Below are 16,703 nucleotides of genomic sequence, written 5' to 3' on the forward strand. Positions count from 1 at the left end.
GGGATATAGATAACATCGATATATCGTACAACTACCCCCTCTATTGTAGACCCGCGCCGATATCGGCGCCGACGTCGGAAACGACGACGGCGTCGGCGCTTGACGTTCGACGCTCCGCGAGGCGTCGGCCGTTTGACTGCGTTATCAGTAGTGGTGCCGTCGTCCACGTGAGTAGGTGAAGGCCTTCGTTATAATAGCTGCTCGACGACCTGGGTAAGCCTTGTTTTGACTGGATCCTCCGCCTCCTCCTCTCCATCCTCCGTTCTTTTTTTTTTTTTTTTTTTCGAGTCCCGCATCTCGACCGAGCCGAGCCGCGATTTTTCCATCCACCTTTTATCCTCGCATCTTTCGCGAGCGGCGGCGACAGCCGCTCGTCGAACGGGGGTTGATAAAACGTAGAATGGAAATTTCGGCGAGATTCAAATAGAACGCCATTGAACAGGAGACGAGGGAGGGAGGAAGGATGGGGGGCGGGGAAGAGAGAATAGAGTTCGTGGGAGAAACAGTTGTGACGTCTTATGTTTAATGTTTAATAAATCTATATTTTGGGAATGCAATCGCCGTTTATTCTCGATTTAACGTACGTTTCGGCGATAATCGTGAGATGACTCGATTTTTTTTTTTCTTTTTCTTTTCCTTTTCCTTAGTTTACCTAGAGAATAGCCTCTCCTTCGTTATATACGATCACGCGACAAACGCCGAATTAATTTGGCGAAACATGGAGGCGATGTTATAATATTATCACGTTATACGCATATGCGCGTGAACTGATTTATATAAAATAATAAAAGACACGAATTATGGAGAGATTAAAATTATTCCTGTGTTCTTTATATATGTATTTTTTGCATTAAATAATTTATCATCGACTGAAGTATGTATGATGAGTTAAAAAATTAGAAACACCTTCTAAAAAATTAATCATAAAACTAGATGGCATTCGCTAAAAAAAAATATATTATACTGTATCATGGTTCATGGACGTATCACATATAAACTTTGTAAACAAATACATGATCTCTAGATAGGGTTCGTACATTGGTGGAAGGTTAATTGGTCAGCTCCGGGTGGAACTATGTTTAGTAACAATTCTCTCTACGAGAGATGATAGATTTCTCTATTTTTATCTTCTTATCATCTTTCGCGGGTGAATTCCCTTCGGGGTTTTTTTTTTTTTTTTTTTTTTTTTGTACGATAACGCGATCATAATCCACGCGTGGCCTTTTCCAATCTATTAGCACATCCTACTTTATAAGAGCATTGAAATTTTTTGTAAGTCCCTGCATCCTGTCTCGTAATATGAATTTCGCTAATTCGCACGATCGATCTAACTGCATCGCAACGACGTGATAATTCTACTCGACACTTGGCGATGTAAAGAGTCTCCTTCGTTTTTTTTTTTTTTTTTTTTTTTTTTTTTGCCATGTCCGTCCTAGCCGAGTGTGTGCGCTGGATAGCAAATATTTGTACATGTTCGCGCGCGTTGCTCACTTTCTCGATGCAACACGTATCCTGAGATCGGCGAGGAAAATCATATAACGAGAGAATGTGTACTTAAATGTCGTCGAGATTCTTATAAATTCGTAAGTATGTTTGCTTTCTAAAAGACGACGTCGTGCAAGATTTCTTTTTATTTTAAATATAAAATATAAGTCTATATCTATATGTGTGTATTTTGATTTGCTCTGCTAATGTGATGATCGTTCTGGCCTCCACACTCCATTGATATATATTCTAACTTCAAAATAATGCTGTGTTTATTCAATTCAACGAAACTTCACGATTTCATTTTCTATCCAGTCGACTCAATAATTGTTTCGCTTCTCGATCTTATTTCGCGTGACTGAATTCTATTCTAAATTAATAATATCTGAAAAATTTTTTGTTCCCTCCGATGATTTTCGTTAGCTTGAAATCTCGAGCTGAAAATATAGCGAAAATAACAATGGTCACGACAGTTGAGGCACGTGCTGGAGCAGGTCAAAAGTTCACCCTTAGCTCCGACGGGGATATGACGCGATACACACCGACACGTGCATTTGACAGATAAGTACGTCGAAATGTAAATTTCAGATTATCGAGATGTACGTACTGTCGAATGTCACGCCCTGTATCCGCGGGACGTGTACACGATATCGTCCCATCCCGTTGTCGAAAAGATCGATACACATCGCGCAAACCCTCTTAAAATACTCGCATCCTTGTGCGTAATGTACGACACGCAGGCCCCGAATTTATCAAAAGAAAGCTCGATCGATTCGACTTTGGAGCGCGGGCGTAGAAACATGTTTCGAGCGATATTAAAAGCTTCGTAATCCGCGCGAGGGAAATTTCAATCGAATCCCATATCGAGGTATCTCTCTTCTCCCTATCTCTGTTTTTGTGTTACAGAAGGTCTTCACTCTGAAAATGGGAACGTAAAGGATGCCGCATATGAGGGCGGTTGATATTCTTCCTAAAGCCCGTCATATATCTTGGCCCGTTAACTAATTGGGCAATGACCAATGAGCACGCTTGGGATAAGTACAAACTAACATAACGGAAGGCGATCAGATCGCTTTCGCAAGTCATCGATCTTACATAGGATGGTATCGCGAGGGCAATCGAGAGTGTCGTCTAGTCGTATATTAATGGATTAATGTAACGCTCATTGCAGTCGCAAGCGAAGACAATCGTAGCTGATTAATTAGTTATCGAATTAATATAAATATATAGAATATACATACATATATATATATATATATATATATATATATATAAACATATAAATATATAAACGAGCTATAGAGCGAAATTTATTGAGCATCGATTAATATTGTATGTTGTTTAATTATTGATCGCCGGATCGATCATAAGTATATATATCGATACACGAGTACCTTGCACATACGATAATTAATCAGTTGTTAGAAAACGCAGAAATCTAAAAGATTTATGTTCGAGATATATAGACACTTCGCATTGGAAGATTCAATGTTGTGAAGAATTCAAAAATCTAATGATGTGATAAGAATTCTACATACATATATAAATCTAAGTACTCGAGCTATTATCCCACTTGGAGCTACGTCCAACGATAAAAGAATCGGATAATCTTAATTAATTCAAATTTCCGTATGAAGAAATACGAATATTTATGTGGATTTAGAGAATATAAAAAATTAAATATTTAAAAACAATACATACAGTAGAGAATACACAATATACACACGTATATCTTTAAGGAATCAAAATCTCGAATGATAAAACGGTCGGCAAAGCTTTAACGATCGAATGATATAACGTAGTATAGTACGAATCGAAGATAATGATATCTCAGGCTCTACGGGAAATGGAGCCGCATATAAAGATGCATAAGCAATGATTATTGTCTAATTCGAATCGCGAGCTTCTCACAAACAATGAATCTTGAGGTGGAATTGATCGCGGGGGTTATCAAAGGCGGTTCACCCCCCGCGCATTTACCGGCACCGAGGCTCATCAAGATATTTATTGCCAGCGAAAGAGATGGTAAGTTCCAAAAATTTTGACAAATTTTACTCGCGGTATGAAATATATGTTAGTCCAATATAAAATTTATTATAGGATGTCTTTTTTTTTATCACTAAAAATTACAAGAAAAATAGGTACTGCATATTTTATTAAGATGTTGAATGTATAAATATGTATATATGTATGTGTGTTTATATATATTCAATGTTTTAATAAAAAAATATATTGTATATTTATAATATATTTTAAAAACTTGTTTTTTTTACAACTTGACTTATCAGCGAATTGCTGACTGTTGAAAAATCTTCAAAGAGAGAATTTTTTAGAAACTCATCGAGTTGTTTTTTAAAAAATTTTCGATTAAATTTCATGAGGATTTCCTGACTTTTTCAAGTAGAAAAGAAATCTTTGAGAATGCCAGGTTTTTTTTTTTTTTTTTTTTTAGAAAGTAGACTGTCATCTGTATTAAATAAATATCATCATATTGAATAAGATTCACAGTATCTCTCAATAACGTTGCAATAAAGTTGTCACATAAACGCTATGCAAAATCGGTATAAAGCCTTCCCGGTAGAGAAAGCCCCTCAATAACGTGAAATTAAATTCATTCGACATTTCTACCGGCTACAGATTTTACGGAAGAGCGCAAACAGCTGCTGGAGCTGATCGGTCCGGAACTGCAATCAATTTACGATGATATGGGAATCGAGGTCAGTAAGTGAATTCATTTATTTTAACGATCGTGTGTTTGTTGACCGCTTGCCTTGCGCAGGTGCTTCTGGTGGACATGCAATACGGAACCGGTGATAACCCGGATACCAATCCACGTCTGGCGGAATTTTTCTTGGAAGAGATAAATGCGTCCCATCGACATTCCCGGGGATGTTTCCTCCTGGTAAGAAATATTCGGTGTCGCTATCGATCGACAAAGCGTCACCACATTTATTTTTCATTACCGCGTAGAATTGGGAATTGTGTGTGCGTATCCTTTTCCAAATAACATAATGGAATACTCCGGTTATACCGGCAATTGCTACTGTACGAAAATATGTATTATATCTCATTCTCAAATGATTTCTCTTTTTCTCATTTTATTTTGCGAGTATCTCATCTCTTTTTTTCGTATTTTCTTTTCTTACATCTGCTCAAAATGCAGAGATATAACTCGTTTGTCCATTTGTTATCCTTTCAGCTGTTGACAGGAACAAATTATACCGTAGGGTGGATTCCAACGGAATTGAATGAGACTACCTTCCAAACGCTTCTCGCACACTGCGCTCTTCTTAAAGATTATTACGAGCACAACGGACACTCTTATGTTTTGAATGCTAATAGGTAACACTTGATGTTTAGAATCATCCTTCCCTTTTTCCACCTACTTTTGAACCATTACAAGTTGCGTGTGAATAGCGTGCAAACCACTCAGCAAGAATGGCAGAAGGATCAAGAACCGAACCTACGGCTGGCGCTAAGGACCGCCGCGGAATGTGCAATTGTGGAGCAACCGGACAATCAAGAGTTGAGATATATCTTAAAGAGTACGATGGAGCGACAGCTGGAATACGGCCTAAGTGAGTAACGGTTTAAGATATTTACTAAATCTGTAAAATATAAGATTAGATGCGCGTAGAGATCCATAAGAGTGATTGCTATTCCGATATGTGTTGCATGCACGTCATATCTTTGCAAGATCGATATATAAATAACGCAACACGGATCGGATTACCGACACTGCTCCCGCTGTCAATATTTGATCGACTCTTGTATGGTGACACAACGGTGTGGCATGACATATTTCAGGATTGCTTCGATCTGCTATAATGGCGGATTCTGTCGAACTTTTTCCTTTCTAAAAATAGGAGATGTGCTGATCTTTTGGGTCAAGCATAAAGTGCCCCGCTTAAATTACTCTTCGTCAAACACGCGACGACTATTCTGCATTGTACGTCATAACAAGAGGCTTTTATACGCTAAAGCTAGAAATTGAACCATTTTGTGCTTCGCTTTAACATTGCGTTAATTCGTTTTTTTTCACTCAGGAAACTTATATTGCTGCTCGAAACGAGTTATTTTTAGCCATCTCGTTGGCTAAAAGGAGATTTATTCTCTGAATATTCCAATTTTGTATTGCGATTAATTGATAGTTAGCGATCAAAATTTTAGTCGTAAAAATTGTATATTTTTGAATACGAGCGTTTGAAACAAATTCCAAAGCTCTCTCATATTGCTATAGGCTATATACGCGCTATAAAAGACACACACATAGGAATAATTCACCGATGGTATAATCGTGGGAGCATTGCTATCAGGTTTAGACCAGCAGGGTTTGGGAATAATGGCTGTGATACGCGAATGGACGGGCAATAACGCGCCGAAATATACATCAGCTGCCGAGAAGCTCAAAAATCGCGTCCAAGCTATCCTGCCCCACGATAACGTGCTGCATTTACACGTGGAATATCATAATGGCAATATCAATACCGACTATGACGTTCACGATGAGTACCTTGGAAAGCTTCGAGAACTAATACTGGATAGGCTGCAGCAGCTAGTGAACGCATCCGTAGAAGCTGATCCGGAAATCAAAAGTCGCAAGAAGATGGTTCAGGAAGTTTACGCCGAAAGTATGGCGCATTTTGCTCTCCTTCGAGAATTACCTTTGGCCGACGAGAGTAACGAAGCTGTAGAGCAAGTGAAAAAGCTTATTCTTGCAGGTATAGTTAACTTAACATTTGCAAAATGACAATATATAATTGCAGGATAATAAGGAAAAGGATATAAAAACCATGCTATATATATATACTCATATGTACATCTCTAGGCAAGGAGCATAAGCACGGGCCTATTTTAATCTACGGACCCAAATTCTCTGGCAAATCTTCTATTCTTGCGCGTGTCTATCAGAATTCACCTGACTGGCTCTCGGCGTCGACGCTTCGCATCGTCCGATTGTGCACTGCAACACCTCGATCCGCCTATAGCCTGGAGCTTCTTCGCATTCTTTGCCAACACGTTGGTTTTCTTTCCGGTGACAACGACGGTAATCTACCGCGCGACGCCTCGTTTGATCCACTTTACCTCAACAATTGGTTCACCCTCATCATGCGCCGCATAGAGGAGCATCCCCTTCCGGATCAATTAATTATTCTCCTCGACGATCTTCATCGCTTCCATCCGCTTGAGTGCGATATTGTCGCCGCTTTGTCCTGGTTACCGCTCGCTCTTCCCGCGGGTGTCCATTTCGTCGCAACTTCCGCGCTTCCGCCCGAGGGAATGCGTCTCACGCCGCTTCAGAAGGATCGTCTGCGCAGCACTGACATTCTCGTCGATCTATCCGGGCGTATATACGCAACGCCATGCATTGACGCCGCTCTGGAGCACTTGGAGGAGCTTGTTGGACTCGACGCTGCTAATCGGATTGCCTCGATTCTCGCTTGCACTGAGTACGGTCTGTCCGAGACAGAAATACTCGAATTGATCATGCCTACTGGAGGAGAAGAACCTTTGCTTCTGGAGGAGAACCAATTCAACTTCGCGACTTGGTGCTTGGTTAGAAGAACATTCGCGCCGTGGCTCAAAGTAAGTTATGATCGATCTTGTAGCGAGTATGGTAGATTAGTCGGCATAGATTGACACAGATAACCGTCTTTAATTTCTTTCCACCAGTTACATTTCCATATTGTCTCTCATACATTTTTATTTTATAAAATATTGTTCTAGGTACGAGTAATGAGCGGACGATTGATGTTTTCCTGGCGCGGTCAATTTCGCGAAGTCGCTCTCAGGAAATATCTTTCAAATCAAGATGTCTCTCGCGGCTATCACGCGGAACTGGCTGGTCTCTTCTTCTCCGAGGACGCCGACGATGGCTCCGATAAATCGTCGAAGAATCCAGCCTCTTCGCCCGTCGCCAAAGAAACCCCGTTTCAAAGCGCGCCGCAAACGCAGGATGTCACATATACGCTTCGACATGTTGAAGAAGCGTGGCTGCACCTTCTGCGCGCTTCCGATGTGGACAAGCTGAAAAAACTCGCCGTCTGCGCGTTCGATTTTCTTCTTGCGGCTGTTCAAATGATCTCTGTAAGCTATCTCCGATGTGTCCTTGAACACGCCAGACGATATCTCCTCGAACGCGACTTGGAACTCGTATATTATGCCGTGCGGAAATCCAGTGATGTCCTTACCAGGGATCCGCTTCAGCTCGCTGCTCAACTCATCTGCTGGTTAAGACCGGTCGCTGAAGACGGTGGTGATCTCGTGAGTCTTTTTTATCATCTATCTTCTAACAATAATAGATGCTATCAATCCACAAATAAGAAAGAGCTTATTCTACCTCTTCATTAAGGTTAGTAGAATGGTTATGGCGGCTATGGCTTGGTGCGATGGTTACACCGCTCCCTTGCTCGTGCCTCTGAACGGATGGCTACAGCCACCTCTGCCATTGCAAATCCGAGCAATTACGTGTCCTCAAGGAGTCAAGTTGATCGAGGCGGCACCATCCGGTCAACACGTTGTTGTTGTGCCTCCGCATGGAGATGCTCAATTATGGCATGTGATGTCGAATCAGCTCGTTCATACGTTCAAAGGTAAAGACAAAAATATCATTTAATATAAATTGATGAATTATTTGCAATATTGTTTTTTATTTTAATCCGAGTTTCAAGAATGTCCCCTCCTGCCTCCACATCATAATTTTTTATAAAAATATTAATTAATATATTTCTTTTCTTCTAGGACATTCTAGCCCAATCTCGTGTTTAGCCGTCACTCATCAATCACAATATCTGCTAACTGGTTCCGAGGACACTTCTATTATTGTGTGGGATATGAAGGATCTTATCATGAAACGACGAATTTGCGAGCACATTGCACCAGTCCTTACTTTAACACCAGCTCTCAACAATTCTGTTATTGTGAGTGGTGGTGAAGATTCCAGAATTATCGCCACTAGCCTGCTCACCGGCGAGGTTCTAATGAAAGTTGATCATCATCGTGGTCCTGTCACTACTATTCGCGTCGATTCAGCGGGGGAAGTCTTGGTTTCAGGATCAGTCGACGGAACTGTGTGCCTTTGGTCTTTAGAAAGTTTCAGTCTTCTCAATAGCATTATTCTTCCTTCTTCGGTGGTCATGTTAGACGTGTCCGCAGATTCAGTTTTTCTTCTAGCCGCTTGTGAAGATCAAAAGCTCTATCTAAGGTCTTTGGCAACAGGCACGGAGATTCACAGGCTTAGAGGACATCAAGGACCAGTTAAAAGTCTCTGTTTGGCGAAGGATTGTAGAAGAGCTATTGCTGGCGGTACCGAAGGCAGAGTATCCGTGTTTGATATGCATAGTGGAAAGTTGACTAGAACCTTACCCGCTAATCCATCGGCAAGCATCACTTCAGTTAAGGTGAATAAATAAGAAATCATGGTACATCATTTTTTTCTCATTTATGTCAATTTCGATATATTTTTCTATTTTGTTCAATCTCTGTAACATTTCTATTTTTGTTTCTCGCAGGTAACTGAGAAAGATGATTTTCTGATAACTGGCGGTGGAGGCCGCGTGACTTATTGGAGCTTCCGCGGTGAAGAACCACCACCGAAACCTCAGAAACCCGGAAAACAGGATTCTCTACAACCTCATACCGCGCCGATATCCTGCTTGGATATTTCTAGAGATGGTGTAATGGCAGTCACCGGCGGTGTAGATTCTTTAGTTAATCTATGGCAGCTAAACACTCATGAGTTGTTGTCCACATTGGAAGGTCATATCGCCAGTGTCACTTGCATCGCATTTTCCGCGTCAGGACTTTTCGTCGCATCTGGTACGTGTTTTTTTAAAACGATGATATCTTTTTTATGATCTAAATTTTGCTGTTAATGTAATTGTATTAAATAAAATATGCATAAATTCTTTAGGATCTGAAGATAAGACAGTGCGCGTGTGGGGTTTGACACTAGGGCTTGTCGTAGCTACGTTTAGGCATCAGGCGCCAGTGACCGCTGTCACCGCTATGCTGGATGGAAGAAGAGTGGTCAGTTCAGATCGAGCTGGCGTTATCAGGGTGTGGGCAGCAGATAGTGGTACATTGATCCAGTCAGTTTGCGGACCTGGACGATGTTTTGCTGTCGCATCCGATATGAGGTAAGACAAAAGCAGATTTGTATGATTTTCTTTATGCTGAAATATTTCTTATCTTGTTTTTCTATCTAGATTTGTTCTTTACATTTCTATATTATTCTTTGAACTTTGATTGCTATTTCGTACTGACGCTTCTCAACTCAATCAATTTGTTACTTCAGATACGCGGTATGCGGATCTGGCGATAATCAGGTGCGTATACTCAGTCTGGGCGTCGGTCCCGAAGAAAAGCATCAGGTGTCGCATTCGCAAGATATCACATGTTTGGTGGCAACGCCCGATTCTCAATATTTAATCACTGGCTCCCGCGACATGAGCCTAAAAGTGTGGCAACTGGTCGGCGGTAAACTTTCTCAGGTATTGGTGGGCCATACCGACCACGTGACTTGCGTTGCAGTCGCGGTGCTCGACAAGTCCATAGTAGTATCCGGCTCCAGAGATGCCAATTTAATCGTCTGGGACATCAATACCGGAGCTGATTTGCATACTCTCACAGGCCACCTGGGTTACGTGACCTGCATACGTCTCTCCGCCGACGGCACTCTAGCTGCTTCCGGAAGCGAAGACAAAAGCCTCATCGTCTGGGATACTAAGAAAGGCACTCCGCTCAGTTCAATCATGCTACACGTACCGGTATTAGGGGTCGAGATGTCCACTGATTGTTCTAGGATGGCAGTGCATTTATTGGAACACAAATGCATGCCTATTCTATGTCTGCACAACACTCCTGCGCAATATGTCAAGCTGCCGCTGTATGTGGCGCCGCGGGATTTGAGACCGCCAGGACCAAAACGACCTACCAGGAGATTACTGAAGAAAGAGGTTTCCTTAGATACTTATACCTGGCAACGAAAGTATGGCCATCTTACGTCAGGTTATCAATCATTTTTATATAATTTTAGTATATTGTTCAAAAAGATCATGTAATCAAATTTTTCAAAAAATATTTGGATATACTACGAATTTAATTTATGTAACAATTTTGCATTTATTTTTAGATATCAGAGTTTCGAATATCGAGAAACGTCGCTTTAGCGTGAGCGCATCCATGGAAGAGATCAGCAAGGCAGGCTTAGCCGGTTCTCAATCTGGTCTAGGTCCTGAACAAGCCGCTTTAGCGCAATCTCAACATTTTGATCAATTGGAGGCGCTTTGGAACAAGCAATCGCCGCCGCCAAGACCACGTGGCCTAGCCCGAACATTAACGAAGCAAAGTTCGCTCCAGGCTACCCGAATATCTGATTCCGAAGAAGAAGGTAAGCACAGACATAACATTTTTACTTGCTAGTTTACTCGAGCGAAAAACTAGCTTACTGTTTGCATGAGAATATACAAAAATCAAGTTAAGAATGATAGGATATTGTATTACAGATATACCCGATTAAATGGCAGAATACTTTCTATCGACAACTTTCACGATTGATTGTCGAATATATTTAAGCTACAAAATGTCCTTCCGTGTCATTCGATGCAATAAATAAAGATATCCCCAGAGATAATAGATTAGCAACAAAATACGAGACTTGTTTATATATTATCGTTATATATATATTATCGCACTTTTCAATTCCATAATAATTTATCAATATATCTGATACTTTATTAATTTTATTTTATTATATTTTTATTACTTCAAATAAAATTCTCAATGTTATATGTATACAATATTTAAAAAAGGTATCAGTTATATTATACCAGTTACAAAAATGTCAATTATTTATTCTGATAATTCACTTCTCACCTGCATGTATATGCAGTTTGATAATATTTCGCGACAATTTTCCATGCTTTTGGTGCCATGAAGCCTTCGGGAGGGTCTTCACCATTTTTGGCCAAAGCTAACGTAAAAAAGAAACAATAAATATTTTTGTAAACCTTGTGGAGTTATATGTACATGTATGAAAACCATGTGAATGAAAATAATATAAAAATTATTTAAGTTAATAGATCATTCAAACGAGAGAGAGATATATATATTCATATATATATATATATATATATATATATACCACGTATTTTGGTGCCGGAAATAAAAATAAAATCTTGCTGTCGTTCAGTTTCGAAGAAAGACATCTTTTTCGCTTTGATGTCGTAAGCGACTATCCTAAAAGGGATAATTTCAAGATTCCATAAGCCTGGCGCCGTTGAAAGAACGCGCGCCCCATGAGTAGCGTCGTAAAGATTGCCATCCGGTGTGACGGATTTATCAGGATGCTGTACGCCGGCGGGATCCCTGCCAACGATGTAGAAATTTGCTCCTGCGTTCATACGAGCTTTGGCATGCCATTGCACCTAAAAAATGCAAATCAGATAAATAATTTAGCATTTTTTTTTAATACGTTAACAAGTCTTACATATTTAAGATATTGGACGTAACAGAAATATTGTTTAATAAGAAAATTAAAAATACTGTATACTGACCTCTGTAGGACCGGCATAACACATCGGACTCGGGAAAATAGCGAGAATAGTATCCTTGTGCAAGATACCTTCCTCGAGAACAGCCTGATGCTGTTGTATTCTGATCGGCAAAGGAACATCGTCATCTTTAGTCCATCCACCTAAAGGATGTAGGAGAAGAACTGGTTTCTTGAAGCCACGCTCTTCGACGAGATATCTTTTGGTGTCCTGAGATGCAATAAGATTATTTATGCAAATGTGACAAGCAAATATTTCCGTTTGCACGGAGAGAACTTTGTTATTTTATATAGAAAAAGTCAACAGCATCCACCAACCTGCATCAGCAACGCATGTCCGTTATGTATCGGATTTCGCAGTTGGAAAGCAAAAACCGCATCAGCGCCAATCTCCTGACATCTGTTCTTGATCTCGTTAGGCGTTAGTCTGTAATGATCTAGACCATCGTTCCACCGAATTCTTTCGATTACTTCCAAGTCACCACCGACTAACCAATCGCCAGATTCCCGAATTATTCTGATGTATGGATGCCTAGCATCGTTGGTGCCAAATTGCCGACAACAACGTTCTTCCTTGCGGTGGTGATAAAATTCCGGATTGCGTAAGATTGCAAGATCCTTATTTTGATATCTGAGAACGAGCGCACTCGCATTGATATAGCGTTCCTTATCAGCAGTGCTTATGGCAAGAACAATGGGGATCGATTGATTGATTTGAACCCCGTTTTCATACAGACAATTAAAATGCTGCGTCTGTACGAGAAAAAAAACAAATTTGATTCATGTATTCATTTTTCATAATGCCTGTTAATTTTGTAAGACATAGAGCTATTATATATAGGATAGGATAGATTTAAACATACTTGAAGATATTCATTCTCTCTCATAAATCCTTTCAGAGGCGCCGCCCATCCTTCAGCGAGAACTTGTACCCATTGCATATCTATTTCTCCGATCTCCAAGACTGGAAGTGTTCTCATTTCCTTCCGGACATCTTCTACTCTATCCTCTTTCACGAATAGTTCACGGAAAGGTTGCTTGGATTCGCCCAACTTTGGTATAATGTATTTACGTTGGAGAAAATCGATGACGAGATTGGTGGATTGTCGAACAGTCGCGTTCTCCGTGTTGACGACGAGATCAGGCGTGACGGGTACATCGTAATTCTGATCGATACCGGTGAAACCCTTAATGATACCCTGGCGTGCCTTCTTATAAAGTCCCTTGACGTCACGGGATTCGCATACCTGGAGGGATGCGTTGACGAATATCTCGAAGAAGGGCAGATCGGCGTTTCTGTGAATCTCGCGTGCCATTTTCCGATCCGCCGCGAACGGCGATACGAAGCTGCAGAGGGTGATGATGCCGGCGTCTGCGAAGAGCCTCGCGACTTCGGCGACGCGACGCACATTCTCCTCGCGATCTTCTTTGCTGAAGCCGAGATTACGATTCAGACCGGTGCGCATATTGTCTCCATCCAAACTGTACGCAGGAATTCCCTTTTGTTCGAGGAATAATCATTGAATTTTAATATATTGCAAAATGGAACAATTAAATTAAATTATAAGATAAATTTATATGATTAAAATATGAAAACTTTTAGAGAGAAATGATTAATATCTATTTCAAAAGTTTTTAATAAATCATCAGCTGTGTTTTATGTATGGGAAAGCGATCGCCTGCGAAACGTACTTGAGAAACAAGATATTCTTCAAGCTGGAAAGAAACGGAAGTCTTCCCGGCACCGGAAAGCCCCGTCATCCAAATTGTACATCCACGAAATCCTCGAACAGAGCCGATTGCTTGCCCCCGTTCCGCTCTAGAGACATGATGCATCTGCGACGATACGTTAGTCGCTGTTGCCTGCGCCTATGATCGAATACATTTTAATTTTTATTCGCATTAATTTTTAGTCCTCTTTACTTAATATCATCGAGATCCATCGACGCATTATACCTTTTTCATTGCAATAATTTTACTTTTTATTATCTCACCTCTTTCGGAGAATCCGAAATTTCCAGAATCGACCGTGCAAAAATTCCCATCTTTTTCGACGACGCTCTTCGTTTATTCTCTTATTTATTTATCTTTTTGCTTAAATAGTTAATGGATTGTAATTACTGATCTCTCTTCCCGTATGGCAATTAATGAATTAGCGTGAGACACGATACATGTGAAGCGTACGACGGACTGTAGAAAACTGATCTTTTGTACGAAGCGTAAATTTCTGGGAGTGAGAAAGTATAAAGAAAGTCACTTTCATTATATATACATTGACAGAAATCTTAAGACACACATATATGAGTCTCTGTTTGATGTAAAATGCGCGAGCGTCGAATTAGCTATACTTAAAATGCAACAAATCTTAAATCTCTCTCGATTAAATATTCTTTTTTTTATTTACTTCTACATATGCGCATTGACATTTTTCAACTACAATCTCTCGATAGGAATACCCCACACATTCTTGATGCAGGAGAGAATTAAAAAAAAAAATTTGATTATCTTTTGTAAGAAACATATTTTCTTTCTTCAAATTGAGGCTTGATATAAACTCTCCATTATTCGTAAAAAAATCTTTTTTTAATTTCTTTACATTGCGTACAATAGAATTTATATACATTTCATTATACAATAATATATACTTAACAAAAGTTAAAGTATTATATAAAAAAATTAATAGTTTATTATTTTATCTAAAAATAATTTTTATTTTTTAAAATATTGTTTTATATGAAAAGAAATCGAAAAAAAATTAGGTTTTATAATAAACTCGATTTCTCTTCATATAAAACAGTATTTTAATATTTTAATATTATATATATATATATAGATGTGATGGCGCTGATATATGGAAAATGGCCACTCGGGAAACATGTTTCATGTTTCATTTGACAGTCGCAATTCATAATCGTTCGCGACACACGTGGAATCATCTTATTGTTGTTTATCGAAATTTAAAGAAAGACAAATGACGCTTGCGAATGACAAGTGGAACGCACTTTTGATAATTCTCGAGGCATAGCTTTCTGATTTTGATCTTGTGAAAGTGACCAAAGTAACCATTCGCAGTGGAACTAGTGAAAGTACCGGCAATTTATAGATTATCGAATGACTTGAAGACACGTTTTGATATAAGTAAGCTACAGAATAGTAATATAATATGTAATTGAGTTTACAAAACGATCAAGGCATTTTATTAATTGCGTTTAATTAACTAAAATAGATATTTATTTTGTTTTACATTATCATCAAATTTATCATGATATAACTCTATCGTTTACATGCAATTCCCCACCGATCTTATCATAAAATATTAATTAATAATTCAACGATTATTACAGGATGATGAGATTTTGCCCGCTATGTATAAAAAATGGCTTAAAAAGAAAAGTCAAGGCCTTTCAAATCAACTTCGAGGAAGCAATATGGTCTTGTGAGACGGAAAATGTATACATTATTTTTGTTTTATTGTCATGTACTCTCTTTACACTTTTTCTCACAATCTCGTATGTATTTCAGTGCCCCTGGCCAATTGGTTATGAAGAAACAACGTTTCTCCAAAGAAATGCTTTTACTTGCGATTGGAATGAAGAACTATCTCCTCCGATTGGTATCCCTGAAGAAAGTATATCTACGACAATGGAATTGTTACTTTATACTCCACCTGTAACTCCTAGTGGAGAGCTTTCCAAAGAATCAACTGACAGTGTGAGCACTGAATATTTAATCAATCTTTCATCAGAAAACAAACTTAATGAAACATTAGTTAAAAATAAAGTTATTTCAACTAAAGAGCCTATAGGCTTTCTGCCAACATTAGAACTAAGCGAGCTAGAAAATAATAATATTATTGAACAAAAAAGGGATAGTACAAAAGAAGAAAATGCAAATATGAGTGTTTGTAAAACATTGCCTAAAATCACTAATATTCAAAAAACTCAGCTCGATATTACATTTTTATTAAAAAGTGACAAATTTAATGGTGATAAAAAAATACACAAATATAAACATCCCCCAATAGATGCAACCATGACGAAAATTGCTGAAAATACATTGGTTGAGAATACTTTATGCAAAGAGGTTGATTTAGATACACAGTGTAATATAGAAAGCAAGTGGAATAAAAATAGCGAATTGGGTGATAAAATGAGTGGAGCAGAAACAAAACATACAGAGTTATTATTGGAGACTGATAAACCAATAGTTGTTGCAAATGAGATAAATAATGTAAATACAACAATTATTTCTTCATTGAATATCTCAGATGTTAATTTAAGTATAGACAATATAATAGAAGATATTTTAAATACAGAAAATCATATAACTGAAAACATAAATAATGATTGGTTACATTCACTCATTGATATGTAACTTAATTTACTATCATTTGTTAATGATAAGAAAATAATTATATAAAAAAAGACTGAGACATATACACACTATAGACTCTAAAGGTTATATCAAGATACAAATGTTAAAAATTTTGCAATTTTATTATTTGCAATACTAAAGTATTTTGATGCAATACAAAAAATATAATAAAAAGCATTATTATCTGTTTTGAAAAAAATGCATTTCCTTATTATTTTGTATTTTGTTTTACTGTTAACAACATGGTAATACTATAATTCCTCGATATGTAATAGAAAAAATGTTAAATATA

General features: G+C 38.6%; 3 protein-coding genes across 4 annotated transcripts; 2 read left to right on the top strand and 1 right to left on the bottom strand.

Annotated features, from left to right (window-relative positions):
• The first annotated feature begins 3 nt into the window (after positions 1 to 3).
• Positions 4 to 11,532, top strand: LOC138937198 (protein qui-1). Its single transcript, XM_070303206.1, has 16 exons — positions 4 to 213; positions 2,392 to 3,510; positions 4,123 to 4,202; positions 4,265 to 4,387; positions 4,685 to 4,827; positions 4,903 to 5,063; positions 5,802 to 6,206; positions 6,314 to 7,071; positions 7,213 to 7,749; positions 7,838 to 8,078; positions 8,227 to 8,885; positions 8,997 to 9,303; positions 9,398 to 9,623; positions 9,782 to 10,494; positions 10,619 to 10,876; positions 10,992 to 11,532. The coding sequence occupies exons 2-16, from the start codon at positions 3,402 to 3,404 to the stop codon at positions 11,003 to 11,005; spliced, it is 4,734 nt and encodes a 1,577-aa protein (XP_070159307.1). The 5' UTR covers positions 4 to 213; positions 2,392 to 3,401; the 3' UTR covers positions 11,006 to 11,532.
• On the bottom strand, positions 11,289 to 14,094 carry LOC138937201 (bifunctional 3'-phosphoadenosine 5'-phosphosulfate synthase-like). The gene is made up of 7 exons (XM_070303209.1): positions 14,032 to 14,094; positions 13,730 to 13,906; positions 12,901 to 13,536; positions 12,356 to 12,790; positions 12,042 to 12,248; positions 11,630 to 11,912; positions 11,289 to 11,458 (listed from the first exon to the last, which is right to left on the bottom strand). Exons 1-7 carry the CDS (start codon positions 14,080 to 14,082, stop codon positions 11,358 to 11,360), a joined length of 1,890 nt encoding a protein of 629 aa, XP_070159310.1. The 5' UTR covers positions 14,083 to 14,094; the 3' UTR covers positions 11,289 to 11,357.
• On the top strand, positions 13,707 to 16,481 carry LOC138937202 (uncharacterized). 2 transcript variants are annotated; one of them, XM_070303210.1, is made up of 4 exons: positions 13,707 to 13,885; positions 14,871 to 15,175; positions 15,382 to 15,487; positions 15,560 to 16,481. In XM_070303210.1, exons 3-4 carry the CDS (start codon positions 15,383 to 15,385, stop codon positions 16,409 to 16,411), a joined length of 957 nt encoding a protein of 318 aa, XP_070159311.1. In that variant the 5' UTR covers positions 13,707 to 13,885; positions 14,871 to 15,175; position 15,382; the 3' UTR covers positions 16,412 to 16,481. The 2 variants fall into 2 exon arrangements, with proteins under 2 accessions (XP_070159311.1, XP_070159313.1); XM_070303212.1 differs by lacking the exon at positions 13,707 to 13,885 and adding an exon at positions 14,471 to 14,547.
• Positions 16,482 to 16,703: the final 222 nt, after the last annotated feature.

The sequence above is a fragment of the Polyergus mexicanus genome, unplaced genomic scaffold (assembly GCF_030449975.1).
Source record: "Polyergus mexicanus isolate NDT 795.1 unplaced genomic scaffold, iyPolMexi1.0 SCAF_10, whole genome shotgun sequence".
Classification (NCBI taxonomy): Eukaryota; Metazoa; Arthropoda; class Insecta; order Hymenoptera; family Formicidae; genus Polyergus; species Polyergus mexicanus.